At 37.2% G+C, this 16,023-nt stretch overlaps 1 protein-coding gene across 1 annotated transcript in view; it reads right to left on the bottom strand.

Annotated features, from left to right (window-relative positions):
• Nucleotides 1–16,023, bottom strand: part of ASCC3 (activating signal cointegrator 1 complex subunit 3) — a 366,541-nt gene that overhangs the window by 162,439 nt on the left and 188,079 nt on the right. The window contains exons 15-16 of the mRNA XM_002714874.5: nt 9,108–9,299; nt 8,571–8,795 (exon numbers count right to left, since the gene is read on the bottom strand). Of these exons, the coding sequence (XP_002714920.2) occupies nt 8,571–8,795; nt 9,108–9,299 (417 nt within the window). The remainder of the gene's footprint in view (nt 1–8,570; nt 8,796–9,107; nt 9,300–16,023) is intronic.

Raw genomic sequence — 16,023 nt, 5'->3', positions numbered from 1 at the left:
TTGGAAATAAACATTACATAAAAGACCATTTTGTAAGAAGTTGTTTTTAAAATATATAATTACACTGCATTTAAAGGAGGTAAGCACAATTAACATGACACTTCTGTAATGAGTCAAAAATTTGAGAAAAATACATTAGAAATATTGTCTTGCTATGGAAATAGCCTAGACAGCTCATAGCAAGAGTCTCGGGTGATTGCTGACGTCATAAATAAGAGTGCCAATTGTTAAATCAACAACGGGAGTCACTGGGTACATGCTCCCCACGTAGGATCTCTGTCCTTAATGTGCTTTACTATGAAACTTAAAAACAACACTACTAGTCAAACAATACCCTATACCTTGTACGGTTGTGTGAGTGCAGCCTGTTGAAATCCTTGCTTAGTTTATACTAAGTTGATCTTCAGTATATGAAGGTAATTGAAAATGAAACTCAATGAAGGGCGGGATGGAAGAGGGAGTCGGGGAGGGGAGGGCCACGGGAGGGAGGGAGGTTGGGGGTGGGGAGCCATAACAATACAAAAGTTACACTTTGTAAATTCACATTTATTAAATAAAAAAAATAACTATATAAAAAAACAAAAAAAAGAAAGAAAAAAAAGAACTTAATACTTTACCCTTTTAGTATTTTTTATGTTCTACTTAAAACTATCGGTTGAACTCTGTAATTAATACACAATTACTCTTAGGTGTTTAATTAATGCTATAACTAGTACTCAAATAGTATTTTACACTTTGTGTTTCTGTGTGGGCGCAAACTGTTGAAATCTTTACTTAATATATGCTAAATTGATCTTCTGTATATAAAGATAATTGAAAATTAATCTTGATGTGAATGGAAGGGGAAAGGGAGTGGGAGAGGGGAGTTTTGTGGGTGGGAGGGAAGTTATTGGGGGGGGAAGCTATTGTAATCCATAAGCTGTACTTTGGAAATTTATGTTCATTAAATAAAATAAAATAAAGAAATATTACCCTGCAAAACTGAACTTACTATTATAGCATTTTATTATTTTTCTCTATATGAAATTTAATTAAACATAACATTAAGGATATTTATGGCATTCATTAATTTTTTTCATATTCAATATCTTCACGCTTTGATTTCCTTCACTTTATGTGACCACACTATGCAAACATTTAAATGGAAGTACACCAGAATAAAAATGAAAGATTCTTATCTATCCCTCTTCATTCTGATTCTGTATATTAAACCACAGGGTACAACATTAGCTCTTACCCCTAAAGATACCTATTTTCAGGATATCTAGGTGTAAATATACAATACAAATACAGTGAAAAATGCAACAATTACTGCACTAAAAGTGTAATTAATTGTACTTATACATATTTATATATAGGTAAGTGTTAGACAAACTATGGAAAAAACATTTACACATTTAACCATAATAAACATTGGATGATTCTTTAATAAATTATATTCTGAAAGGAAGTAAGATTTTCAAAAATTTTTTTATTTGTTTGAAAGGCAGACTTACACAGAAGGGGAGAGGAAGAGAGAGAGAGAGAGACAGAATGAGTTATCTTCCATCCACTAGTTCACTCTTCAAATGGTCATAATGACCGGGGTTGGGCCAGGACAAAGTCAGGAGCTTGGAACTCCATTCAGGTCTCCTATGTGGGGCAGGGGCCCAAACACTTGGGCCATCTTCTGCTGCTCTCTCTGGTGTATTGGCAGGGAACAGGATGGAAAGTGGAGCAGCTGGGATTTGAACTGGCATACATATGGCATGTGGGTATTGTAGATGGCAGCTTAACTCACTGCATCACAACGCTGACCTCCAGAAATATAATTCTTTTTTTTTTTTTTTAAGATTTATTTATTTATTTGAGAAGGAGAGTTACAGAGAGGGAGAGACAGAAAGAGATCTTCCATCCACTAGTTTACTCCCCAAATGATCACAACAGCCAGAGCTGGGCCAATCTGAAACCAGGAGCCAGGAGCTCCTGCAGGTGCAGGGGCCCAAGCACTTGGGTCATCTTCCACTGCTTTCTCCCAGGCAATAGCAGAGAGCTAGATTGGAAGAGGAGCAGCCAGGACACGAATTGGCGCCCATATGGGATGCTAGTGCCATAGGCAGAGGCTTAAACCACTACGCCAGAGCACTGGACCCAGAAATAAATTCTTAATATATCATTTTAATGAAGCCTTGTGATACATTAAGTGAAACCAAAGTTTAATAATTTAAAATCAGAACAATGGTACATAATGTCTGTGTAATAAAGAGAAAGGAATTATTAGACAATATTAACAGAATGTCAACAAGTTTTCCTAAAAATATGTTTTCTCAGCTAATGGATCCATAGGAACTAACTGGTTTTTCTTACAGTGCTCATTTTACTTTACAAACTTGCCTAAGTTGTAAAATTTCAACCCAAGTTGTGTATTTTTTTCTGGATTTTTAGCTCAAAAAATATTTTTATCATCTAATACTTTACTCAAAGGAGAGAAGATACTACTCACCTAAACTGTTAAATTTTAGAAGAAAACAAAAAAACCCAAACCTTTAATTTTAGTATTAAACATATAAAAATTTTTTGTTTGCTTTAATTCTTATAATTTTTAATTCTGTTTAACCACTTCCATGAAACACATGCATATTTAGTTGCCTTTAGGGAGTTGATGATGAGATGCAGTAATATGCAATTTTTATCATGACATTATACTTGCTATTTTTTCAAAAGTACATAGAAAAATCTAATTTTCTTTAAAAAGATTTATTTGAACTTTACAGCTACAGAGAGAGAGGGAGAGAGATCATCCGTCTGCTGGTTCACTCTCCATGTGGCCACAAAGGCCAGGGTTGGGCCAAGCTGAAGCCAGTAGCCAGGAGTTCCTTCCAGTCTCCCTTTTGGGTGGAGGGGCCCAAATTTTAGGAGCATCTTCTGCTGTTTTGCCCAGAGCATTATCAGGCAGCTGGAATGGAAAGGGAGCAGTGGGGATATGAACTGGAACCTATATGGGATGCTAGATGTCACAGGTGGTGGCTTAACCTGCTACATGCTACAATGCTGGCCCCACTTGTTTGTTACTAAAAAAAAGAAATGGCCAAAAATAAAAGTATGATAAAGGAAATTCTATTTATAGTTAAACTTGCATGAGCTCATTAACAAACTAATAAGTCACTCAAAATACTGGTAAATATATATATTTAATGAAATGTAAACCACGAAGCTTTGAATAAAATGAAGAGTAGTAAAAACTAAAACTGAGCCAATGAAGAAGTTGTGTAACAATTCCTAAAGATTTACAAATAGGGTGGTTCAACATTTCCTTTTTTTTTTTTTAAAGATTTATTTATTTGTTTGATTTTAGAGTTATACAGAGAGAGAAGGAGAGGCAGAGAAAGAGCAAGAGCGAGAGAGACAGAGAGGGGTATTCCATCTGCTGGTTCACTCTCCAATTGGCCAAAATGGCTGGAGCTGAGCCGATCCGAAATCAGGAGCCAGGAGCTTCTACCAGGTCTCCCATGAGGGTACAGAGGCCCAAGGGCTTGGGCCATCTTCTATTGTTTTCCCAGGCCATAGCAGAGGCTGGATTGGAAGTGGAACAGCTGGGATACGAACCGGTGCCCATATGGGATGCCGGCACTGCAGGTGGTGGCCTCATCTGCTACACCGCAGCATCGGCCCCTCAACATTTTCTTGTACCCTTATGTAAATGAAACTAGTTCGATGGTATGGCTAAAAACCTGGTAGCTTCTCTCTTTTTGAGTTCATCTGTTTTATAGCTAAAATTATATAAAATGACAGAGCGTATGATGCATATTCCATATTCACTTATAACTTTATGATATTATTTATAAAATCAGATTATACAACTCTTAAGAGTAGACCATTTAAAAGCATAAAATAAACTTGTTAAATTTGAAATCTGATATATTAAATTAACAGTGATAATTACCTATTGCTACTACTGATAAGACCAGTAAAGGAAAGGAGCAAGTAGGTGTCAAAGATTAGAACAGGTAATGAAAGCCTTATAAATGTTCATCAAAAAGGAATGGACTACTCAGAGAAATAAATATAACTTTATTATGGTATATCTTATTTTGAGACTGATCCTTGATCGCCATCTAGTGACAATCATAAAAATTTACTTGTAAATATTTGCTGTCACCTAGTGGCTACTCAGTATGGGGACTTTTTCTAAAACAACTGATCTTTTCTTTCAATATCATTCCTTTGAGATTTATTCATTCACCTCAATAATCATATCAAAAATCAGTAATAAGTGTGAATTATGAGTCAATGGATATGGTAACTAATAGAGCATTGTTACTGGTTTCATGAAACTTTCTAATAATAGAGATGAGAAATATGTAACTAATAAAGATAACACATATGATCGTGTGGAAAAGGGAATTAAAAGATACTTGTCAATGCAAAGACATTTTGAAATCCATGCATAGTTCTTTCAATAAAACGCATTTCATGAACTTTTTGAAGACTGCTCATATCATGAATTTCAATTTTTTTTTTGCATCAAACATCATCTTTTTTTTTTTTTTTTTAAATTTATTTGACAGGTAGAGTTAGAGAGAGAGAGAGAGAGGCAGAGAGAAAGGTCTTCCTTCCATTGGTTCACTCTCCAAATGGCCACTACGGCCGGCGCTGTGCTGATCTGAAGCCAGGAGCCAGGAGCTTCCTCCTGGTCTCCCATGCGGGTGCAGGGGCCCAAGCACCTGGGCCATTCTCCATTGCCCTCCCTGGCCACAGCAGAGAGCTGGACTGCAAAAGGAGCAGTCGGGACTAGAACCAGTGCCCATATAGGATGCTGGCGCTGCAAGGTGGAGGATTAACCAAGTGAGCCACAGCGCTGGCCCCCAAAAATCATCTTATCTTTTAATTTCATTTTCCAGGAAAATTCCATTTATGTTACCATTTTATTTACTTATTCAACTAAAATTTCAGTGCCGGCAGTATAAATAGAGCTGAGTATCAAAAGATTTTCATGAATGAAAATAGATCCTAGTAAAACACAAGACTGGGAACAGCAAAGGGAAGTGGAAGAGGTGTGGGAGGCCGAGTACAGTGGGAAGAATTACTATGTTCCTAAAGTTGTTTTTATCAAATGCATGCAAATAAATAAATAAATAAAAAGACTTTCAGAAAACAGCAAGTGATGCTATCACTGCATCCCAATGTAGCATAGTTTTTATAGGTGAAGTGAGTAAACAGACTGTCTGGAGCAGAAGACCTGAGTTGGAGAGTGACCAGAACCAGAACTGGGAAAGGAGACCTTTAATCCATGGACATGGGGCTGTGGAACATCTTGTAGAGGTGGAAGGAACTGCATATAGGGAAAGTATGTAAGATCACGAAAAGATGAACATAATCTGAACACGCTGACCACAGTGGGCTGACACAGAGGGGTATTCAGTGATGTCTGATGAATAAACCTCAGTAAGCCCTAAACACACTTCAGCATTTCTCTGGGTGCAAAATCAGGTGGCTTTATATAGGGAGACTAATTACCCGGGGTAATGCCTCCGAGCCTAGTAAAGCGTCTCCCCCCTCACCCCGTACCTCCCCCCCCCCCCCCGCCCCCTCATTTCTCTTTGATACAGGACACCTTCTGGTCAGAAGTCCCTCCTCAGGCTAACAGACCTGAAGCAGTTAAGCCCGATATGGCTGACTGAGTAACCTCTAGAAAACCTCAGACCTCCTATTTCCATGCTCACTGACACACAGTCGCCATGGCAGGATATAGCGGGCCCCTTACAAGGGGTGAAAAGAGAGTCACCTGAGTTTTGAGAAATCTCTGCCTATTCCAGGAAGAGACATGAAACTGCCTCCTCTTCATTCCTGTTGCTCCGTATCCATATCTAGGGCTCCTCAGCCCCAACACATAGAGAACCTGATTTGTGAGTGAGGCTCTCGTTTCTCCATTTTTTGGCCACTGAATAAACTTGTGTTCTTGACCTTTTGGGCTTCACCGTATTGAACCAAGGATCCTGCACAGGGGTCTCTCCCCACAAAGCAGGGCTAGCAACACTGCAACCTTTCAGCATTAGAAATCTGGGAGCTGGCAATATCAGGTGTCAATCAACCAAGATGCCTCATAAAATGTTTTCATTATAATTATTACTTAATAGCATTATTTCTCCAGTTCCTAGATGAACAGTCAGAAATGATATTCATGACATCAATGATATTAGTAGAGGTAACATTCCTAATCAGACAGGACTGTTAGGCTGGTCAATGCCTAACAGTGCAGTCTTGCAGATTTGGGGAGTCTAAAGACAAAATCCATTATCTTGAAAACACAGCACACACTTATTTTGTAAACCAATTTCACACTTGATTTCCACAGATTACCAAATCTAATTTCAGATTCAATTATAATTTAAGGGAATTTGTTTCTTTAACAGGAAAATCTACTTTAATAAAGAGCTTTTCTAGAAGACTGACATGAGAAGGTTTAGCAATGACTATACTTCACTATATTAGCTGAAAATTTCAAGGTGTGTGTTTCATTATTTGAAAGTCATTTATATCACTAAATGGAATTATGCTTATAGTGATTTGACATTTCTGCAAATGACATATTTAATAAGTACTTTAAGAAATAAGTTCTGAACTTCTGGGCCATAATTTATTTTTAAATTTTCAGGGCTTGACCAAATACATGCCCTGATGCTATTTTACCGACCCTAAGAAAAAGAGTTCTTTGAAGACAAGAGCAATAGTATAATCACAATAGTTTTATATTCATGTAGACATTACTACATGTGTCTTTTGCATGATGCTATCACTACTTTGTGATATTTTAATTTTTAAAAAACCCTCAAGGCAAGTTTAATAAGATATATTCTTTCTTAACATGGTATTTTAGAAAAACTGAATCAAGAAGACTTTTTTTTTACTGTACACCAGCAAAATGGTTAACAATTTTTGGAACATGTTTAGATAAGGTCTTAGAAGAAGCCAAATGTTAAATATTAATGTAAGGAAATGTAAACATCTTTAACTTATTGCATTTTCTGTAATAACAGATACCTAAGCTGTAACAGACTTGGAGTTAAATAGATTCAAGTTTGAATACCTATTCAAAAGTTCATAGAATAATGGAATTAAATAAATTTAGTTTGTTGTAAAATTTTTTGAAATTTTTCAATGCAGTTTTTTAATAATACGTATTTTCCATGAACTTTTTGAAGGCTCTTCATATATATCATAATCAAGGCTCTTCATAATCAAAAACTATAGCTCAGTGACTTTGGGTCAGTTACAGATTTCTCTGAGGATAACATTTCCCTAGGATGAGTACTGAGAGACAGAGGGAACACACACGAAGCACGCAGCAGACCATCTGGCGTCCAGTCCACTGCTACTATTACTACCACACAGCGACAGATTTCATTCCATCAGAGATAACTGCTGACCCTGGATCCAAGGCCTAATTATTCACACCAAGCAATCTGTGTAGGCAGTGAGGATTGAACTGAGCTATCCTACTATTTTCTTTGGAGTTGAAATTTGTTTTCCAGTCTTTCCTATTTTCTTGTAATTTCATGTTAATAAAAGGAACCAGCACCTTTTATGCTTTTCCCCTTAACTTCCAAACCTACCTGTCTCTGAATGGACATCAAGTTTTGCCACCTTCATGAGCCAAGTCTTGGAACTAGGCTGGAACTAGGCACTGTTTCTGCTTTGGCTGAGCCCTTCTAGGGAACTAACTACTTTCTTTCCAACATTACTGCACTGTGATCATCTTCTTCTCCTCTTTGGGACTATATGTATCTTAGGAGAGGGAAATTAGACAGTGGGCTTTTCATTCCCTAAAAAGACCAACCAATAACATGAACAGAATATAAGAAAAATCCCTATAAATTGATTCAGAAGCACCTAATATAGAATTTGTATAAAATAACAATTTGATTATAAGTATTTCATCAATTTATTTAATATTTATATCCTACCTATTTTCAAAAGTTATTTGTGTCAACATTAGAGGAAAGAAATATGCTGATATAGCAAACTGCTAAATACTACAGCAATAATTAAAAAATCACAGAAATTGTGAAATTCCATTAGAATGTTTGACATATATATACTCTGAATTGTAAGAATTTCTTTACCAAGTAAGATACTGCCTAGGCTTCCAGGGTCTATTTCCTTCTTTAACATAAAAGTCACTCACACACACACACACCCCAAAAGATCATACTCTAGCTCAATTTAAGCAATCATATAGCAAAATTAATCAAATGATCTAATAAAGGCACAAAGAGATTTCTAAACCTTATATGAATATTACTAAAAACAATGAAAACATTACAAAAGCACAATACCAAAGCTAGTTCTTGTTGCTATCTCTATTTCCTTAGTTTGTATAGTTTTGGTTAGATTTCTGGTCTATAACAAAACTTCCTAGTGTAAAAGAATGGTCTTTTGGGAATAAATTCGTATCAGTTATTGTCTGCATTCTCCACTGCACTGATTTCATCCACTGTATTGCTGCTAGTCGATTCTGTCTTATAACCACATGGCATAAGCTTTATTTTGTTTGGTGATTCCATGCCCACCTCTTACTCATCATGTCTTACCTCTGCATTTAAGTTATCTGCAAGGCTTTCCAGAAACTGACTCTCAATTGGGTTTTGCTGAGTGAGCAAAGTGAGGTAATGGCTGAGTTTATCGTGTGTTGTTATGATGATTCCTTCCCCAAATTTGTCAAACTGTGGCCGTCCAGCTCTACCAAATATCTGCATGACATCTAAAATTCCAAGGTCAACAAAGGAGCCTCGTTTCGCAGCATATATTTGTGTTCCCTAGATGAGGAAAAGTTAATAAAAATTTACATAGACATACACAAATATAATCCTGATATGCTGAATACTGAAATTAGGCAAATATGGCAAGATCTCAAAAGTGTACTTTAACTAATCCTTTCATCATCTGTGATAGAGTTAAATTTTCACAATATAAACTAGATTCTTATTGGAGAAAATCATTCTGACCTTATATAAACAGTGTTCAAAGTCAAGGAAACAGCCAAATCACAATGTTTTCTAAATAAATCAATTCAGATGTTTGTTTTAAGACACACACAAATCCATCTGCAAAGGAAGATAAGCTCTTACCTTGATAATGACAGCATGAGCAGGAAGATTGACACCCCAGGCTAACGTAGCTGTACAGACCAGGACTTTGATATGCCCATTAGAAAATAAGTTTTCAACCAAATTTCTATCCTGCCGGAGCATTCCTGCATGATGAATACTAAAACCATCTGGGAATAATTCTCGTACTTGCTTATTTCTTGACTTTTGCACCTAGGGTAGAATCAACAAAACATAAAAGAGTGTTATTTAGCATTTAAAAGCGATTGCATTGAGTATTTCTGTCGAATGAATTTATCAAAGAAAGCTTAAAATTATCATAAACATTTTAAAATATCAACTATTACTATATAATGCTTTAAACAATAAAATTATGTCATTTAAAAAAAAACAATATGTGAACAAGACACAAATATGAAAAGAATTAAATGAAAAGAAGTATCTTTTTTAGCCAAGTGGTCCTTACAATTAAGCATTGTTACCTGTTTCTTATCCTTCTAAAAATACCCTATTAAAAGGAGCTTAAATTGGGGCTGCTGTTGTGGCACAGAGCATTAAGTTGTTGCTGGCAACACTGTCATCCCATCTGAGCACAGGTTCGAGTCTCTGCTGCTCACTTTCTATCCAGTTCCCTGCTAATTCACTTGGTAATATAGTGGAAGATGGCCACACGGGGGACCTAGATGGAGCTCCAAGCTCCTGGCTTCACTGTGGCCCAGCCCCAGACATTGCGCCATTTGGGGAGTGCCCAAGTGGAAGATCTGTCTCTACCTCTCTCTGTCACTCTGCCTTTAAATAAATGGGGAAAAAAGAGCATAAATCTTGGTGACTTCTCAACTCCTTCAGAGTAAAAGAGTTCTTACAATGCAAGGCCCTACAAAAATCAATCTGTAACCTCATGAGCCGCAACAACCAGCTTTTTCTCTAAGTCTCTCTTCTGACAAAGCCACACCCTCCTGTGTCATCTACTACCTAGAAAGCTCTCCCCTCTCACAGTGAGCTCCCATGGTTCCCTATTATGCCCCTTGTTTGCAATGAGTCAACAAACTCAACACTCTTTACCTTCATCAGTGTTCCTGTGATCACTGATGGGAAGGCACTGACCATCATCTTAGCTGAACTTTACAACTGCCCTGAGTATATTAACTTGACTTCTGGTACCCGGTCTTTGGCCTCATCTGAGCTCAAATGTGGCATCTGGTTTTCCTGCTATTGCAAAAGATCTTACAAAATTCATGGAAGACTCACTATACAATGGATAAACATTTTCTGCAAAAATTAAAGATCATAAATTAATATTTTAGAAAGTGTCTACAAAATCAAAGCTCCTGCCTGGGCTTCATGTATTGTGCTTATTTGCTACTGCTCTATAATCTCATTATCAGCAATATAAGAGCTCTTTTTGATTTTTTTTTCACATTTTTTACATAAGGGGCACTGTTTTAGCTGAGTCATTTCAAGGGGCTAGAGTTCCAGCCCAGAAAGTGCTACATTATCTTTCAGGCCACTTAAAATTTAAAACTAATAAGTTAATAATAATGAACTAAGAAAATGATTTAAGAAAATAGTACTTGGGGCTGGTGCTGTGGCACAGTGGGTTAAGCCACCTGCAGGGCCAGCATTCCATATGGGCGCAGGTTTGAGTCCTGACTGCTCCACTTCCTACCCAGCTCCCTGCTAATGCACCTGGGAAAGTAGCAGAGGATGGTCCAAGTTCCTAGGACTCTGCACCTATGTGGGAGACCTGCAGGAAGCTTCTGGCCTAGCACACTCCTAGCGGTTGTGGCCATTTGGGGAATGAACCAGTGGATGGAAGATCTCTCTCTCACTGTCTCTCCTCTCTCTCTCTGTAAATATACCTTCAAACAAACAAATCTTTTTTAAATTAAAATCAGCTTATAAAAAAAAAGAAAATAGTACTCCATGAAATTTGCTGTAATCCTAAAACCAAAGGTAATACATTAACAAACCACACCATCTAGTGGCCATTCGTTAAATAACAACTTACACTTTTTTTTTAGTTTTTTAGAAGACAAAAGAAAACGCAAGTCAAGCTCCACATGTTAGTTCTGTATCCATGGATCCAATCAAGAACAGACTGAAAATACTGGAAAAAAATCCACCAGAACTGAACATGTATGGCTTTCCCCCCCTTGTCATTTTTCCCTAAACAAAACAATCTAACACCCATTCACACAGCAAATACACTGTATTGGTTATTATAAGTAACTTGGAGTTGATTTAAACTATTCGGGAGAGTGTACAAAAATTATATGCAAATACAACATAATTTTATATATGGAACCTGGGCGTCCCAAGTTTGGATATTTGAGGAGGGGTCCTGGAACCAATCCTCCCACAGAGACTGAGGCACAACTGTGTATGTGTACTCAACAAAAGAGTGTATTCTTCAAGTTTTCAAGGGGAGAACATTCTTTCTTTATTGTAGCGTACTGTGGTCAGCCTGTCAGAAATCATTTTATAGTCAGACCCATGACCAACCATAATTGGATCCAAACTGCCTTACCTTTCTTTTTAGATAAGAGATACTGTTATTGTCAATCTTCATAAAGCAGCACTTGTAAATATGGGACAACTCTGGGGTAAAGTCTGTTGTGGAGAACTTGCTAAGCTCTAACTGAGCTCTTTAGAGACCAAGGATAGGGAGAAGAGAAACATTTCAGATGCTCCACTTCTTCTGTGTCATTCAGGAGTGGAGACTTAGATCTAACAGGAGAAACTAAAGAATACTGCTTGGAGAAGACGTTCTAACAAATCAGATAGCTGGACTGCTGTGCGTTTCAGGTGAAGAAACACGTCTAAACGGTCTGTGGGTCCCCTAAACTGGGATATCTTGATGTGTTTGATTGTGTGGATTCTGGTAGGACGTGACTGGGCTTGCTGTGGCACCAATGAAACAGTGAGAGGGTACACACAGAGAGGATGTAACTGTGGGGAAGAATTTTCAAAGGTAGCAGGTGGGTCTAGAGTGTGGAGAGTATCTCCCACTCTGTCCTGGTGGGTTCCACAATCAGCTACAGTGGCCATCAACAGGGTGCAATCCTCTAGTCTCTGTGACAAACTAAGAGGTCACTTAAATGGGAAACATGTATTTTTTTTTCATTTGTTTAAGAATACAAAGAAAGTTAAGGCAAAATCTGAGCTTTGAATAATTCACAAATTATCCAAAAATATAGATCATTTGTCAGAGTTGGTGAACTCAAACGGCTTCCATAGCCTTGGCAACTCATGACAAGAGCCTAGGGTGATTACTGATGCCATAAACAAGAGTGTCAATTTGTTAAGTCAACAACAGGAGTCACTGTGCACTTACTCCTCATGTAGGATCTCTGTCCTTAATGTGCTGTACATGGTGATTTAATGCTATAACTAGTACTCAAACAGTATTTTTCACTTTGTGTTTCTATGTGGGTGCAAACTGTTGAAATCTTTACTTAATATATGCTAAACTGATCTTCTGTGTATAGAGAGAATTGAAAATGAATCTTGATGTGAATGGAAGGGGGGAGGGAGAGGGAAAGGGGAGGGTTGCGGGTGGGAGGGAAGTTATGGGGGGGGGGAGCCATTGTAATCCATAAGCTGTACTTTGGAAATTTATATTCATTAAATAAAAGTTAAAAAATAATAGATCATTTGTATATGGAAGACAGACTCATGCAAGTGATTTATAAAAAAAAGTGAGGTGTTTATATTAGAGGCATGTGGATAAACATTACACTCTGTAACTAATGACATGATCTCTTATGACAATGATCTTACAGTTTGCATGTACTAACTTGCACCCAACAGGGTGCCTCCTGTATAGCTTGCACTTACTACACGTTTGCTGAATGAATGAATCAATGGTTTGCTAGTTTTATCAAGTAAGTTTTTACTGAAAATGTGAAATGTGGGTGTTAACACCGTTAAATGGAGAAGGTAGGCAGCAAATAAACACACACAGATGCCAGGATGACTGAAAGAGAAAACGTTGTCTGTAAGGCATTACGCTCAGAGGTTATGGAGTACATACAAGAAAACTAAGCCATAAAGGTCAAGATTTATTTTGTCTCAAGCATAGATGGTAAGGGAGTAATAAAAAATTTTAAGAAGTATCATATTTGTTGTTCAGAGAGAGGGAACTTCACAATTGTGCCAAAACCATGACTGGGTGAAAAGATGGAGATGGGGAGACAGAGATCACACAAAGCCAAGGTGAAAGTGGGCTGTCAAGAAACCAACACTGGGTAGGTGCCTACACAGGAGGATGAGCAGAATATGAAGGAAAAGGAGCTGCAGTTGTTTCAGGCTAATCCCTGCCTGGGTGCACTGAATATATTACAGAGAAAAGAGAATGAAGAGAGTTATTGCTTGTGCCTTAGGCTAGGCAATAAGAAGGTGGAGAACAGATGCAGTTTTTGTCAGGACTTTGAAATGATCAATTATAAAGAATTTGGCTGTTATTCTGAATAAATGGGGAGCCACTGAAGGTTTCTAAGCAGGATGGAGAAAGGGGAGACCTGTTAGATCCCACTATTAGAACATTCAGGGTGAGATGGAATGGTGGACTGCATGAGATGAAAAACAACCGAATAAAATAAATCTGTGCTTTCATAAACAACACGAGTGAAACACTCATCTAAATAAGACTGTAAGAGTGATTGAAGCATCTAACTCAAGAAGTTACAAAAGTCTGAAGGAAAGAACTGGAATGACCTACCAGCATCATAATAAAACCTGCTGATTTGAAAACTGTGAAACTGTTAAATATGAACACTTTTATTTTAAAGGAAGAAATTAAACAACAATAGACAATGTTATCGTTGGCTAGATTATGAGATGGTAAAAGATGCTACAACAAACTGTTTTATACTATCTGTTATACAAGGCCATATAGATTTGTGACATATTATCTGTAGCTTAATTGAGTTATGACAGGATAGCTGGATGAACAGCTGTGACAGAGATCACAGGTCCACAAGCTTAGAATATATTATCTGGGGGCTGGTGTTGTAGCATATGCGTAAAGCCACTACCTGAGATGCTGGTGTCCCATATAGATGCCAGCTGAGTCTTGGCTACTCTACTGCTGATCCAGCTCCCTGCTAATGGCCTGGGAAAGGTGTGGAAGATGGTTCAAGGGATTGGAGCCCTGAATTCAAGTGGGAGACCTGGATGAAGTTCCTGGCTCCTGGCTTCAGCCTGTCCTCGCCCCGGCTGTTGAGGCCATTTGGGGAATGAACCAGGGGATGGAAGATCTCTCACTTTCCCCCTCTGTATCTCTCCATGACTCAGTCTTTCAAATAAATAAAATAAAATAAAGAAAGAATATCTATTATCTGTTAAAATAGCTGTGGTGGACATAGCACAATAAACAGTATAGCACAAGATGCAAAATTAGTCATTTGGCAATAAAAATTAATACAAATTAAAAGAATATAAGAGGAATATACCATAATTGAAAAGGATCAGGAAAGGGTTCTTTGTAAAATTCAAAACATTCCACTTAAAAAGCTATTTGGAATTGATGATATTCTAGCAAGATATTGTTACGAAGTTTATTCCAGAAGTGATCTAGCAGCTTGGCTTTAAAATATTTAAAGATAAATAAATTCTAAACTTTTGAGAGACTTAGGAAGACAAAATAGAACAGTGAAAATTAATTTTACAGTGTACTGACATTGATATTAAAACCTGGCAAAGCAGAAAAAAATAATCCAATAGAAAATTGTCTCTTGTGAATATTAATCCAAACAGTGAAGGACTTTAGAAAATTCATCAATGCATTAAAAGAACACAAAACTAAGTATAATCCATCCGCACATGTAAGATTATTATACTTATAAATATACTTATTTTAATGTTTTATGATAAGTCAAAGGAGAAAGAACATATATATGGTCAGGACTAGGCAATGAAATTTGACAAAAGGCTATATTCAATCCTCATGGGTAGAGATGAGTATCTATCTTAAACTATGCTTACTAGTAAAATGTTAGAAGTATATCAGTTCAAATTAGGAACAAATCGACTGTTCACATCAGCCTGTCAAAGTTCTAGAAAATGGAATCAGACCTTGAAAATAATAAAAGATAAATCCTGGAAAGAGACTACTGAAATTACTAACTGTAGATGAAATGAACATTCATTTGGAAACCAAGGACTAAAAACTATTGAAATAGTAAGATAATTCTGAAAAATGGTAGTCTCAAAAAATCAATAATTAAAGATATATACACAAAATTGTTTGTTAAAATATATATGAGTAAATAAAATATCATTTCTGTAACAGTCATTAGAAACTGAAAGCAAGTGGCATCTACATGAAGAAAGTTTTTAAACACTGCTGGGGGCCAGTGCTGCGGCACAGTGGGTTAAGCCACTGTCTGCAGCGCCGACATCTCATATGGGTGCCAGTTCGAGTCCTGGCTGCTGCACTTCCAATCCAGCTCTCTGCTATGGCCTGGGATAGCCGTAGAAGATGGCTCAAGTCCTTGGGACCCTGCATACACATGGGAGACCTGGAAGAAGCTCCTGGCTCCTGGCTTTGGATCGGCGCAGCTCTGGCCATTGTGGCCAATTGGGAAGTGAACCAGTGGATGGAAGATCTCCCTCTCTCTCTGCCTCTTCTTCTCTCTGTGTGTAACTCTTTCAAATAAATAAATAAATATTTAAAAACAAAAAAACACTGCTGAATGACATTGAATAAATGAAATGAAATGCTTTGCTTTTGAGATGGAAAAGCTTGGTTTGGTAGAAACATCAATTCTCAATAACTTAATCTACAAAATAAATGCACTAACTCAACTAAAATGTGAACACAGTTTCTTGGAATTGATACTAAAATACATCCTGAAAAGGAAACTTGAAAATTTATCCAGGAAAAATTCTACAGTTGAAGAATAATCAGGAAGCATATCCCAAGTAGGTATTAAAA

Source organism: Oryctolagus cuniculus, chromosome 5 (assembly GCF_964237555.1).
Source record: "Oryctolagus cuniculus chromosome 5, mOryCun1.1, whole genome shotgun sequence".
Lineage (NCBI taxonomy): Eukaryota > Metazoa > Chordata > Mammalia > Lagomorpha > Leporidae > Oryctolagus > Oryctolagus cuniculus.
Note: the sequence above shows the minus strand (reverse complement) of the source record. Positions and strands in the feature narration are given on the sequence as shown.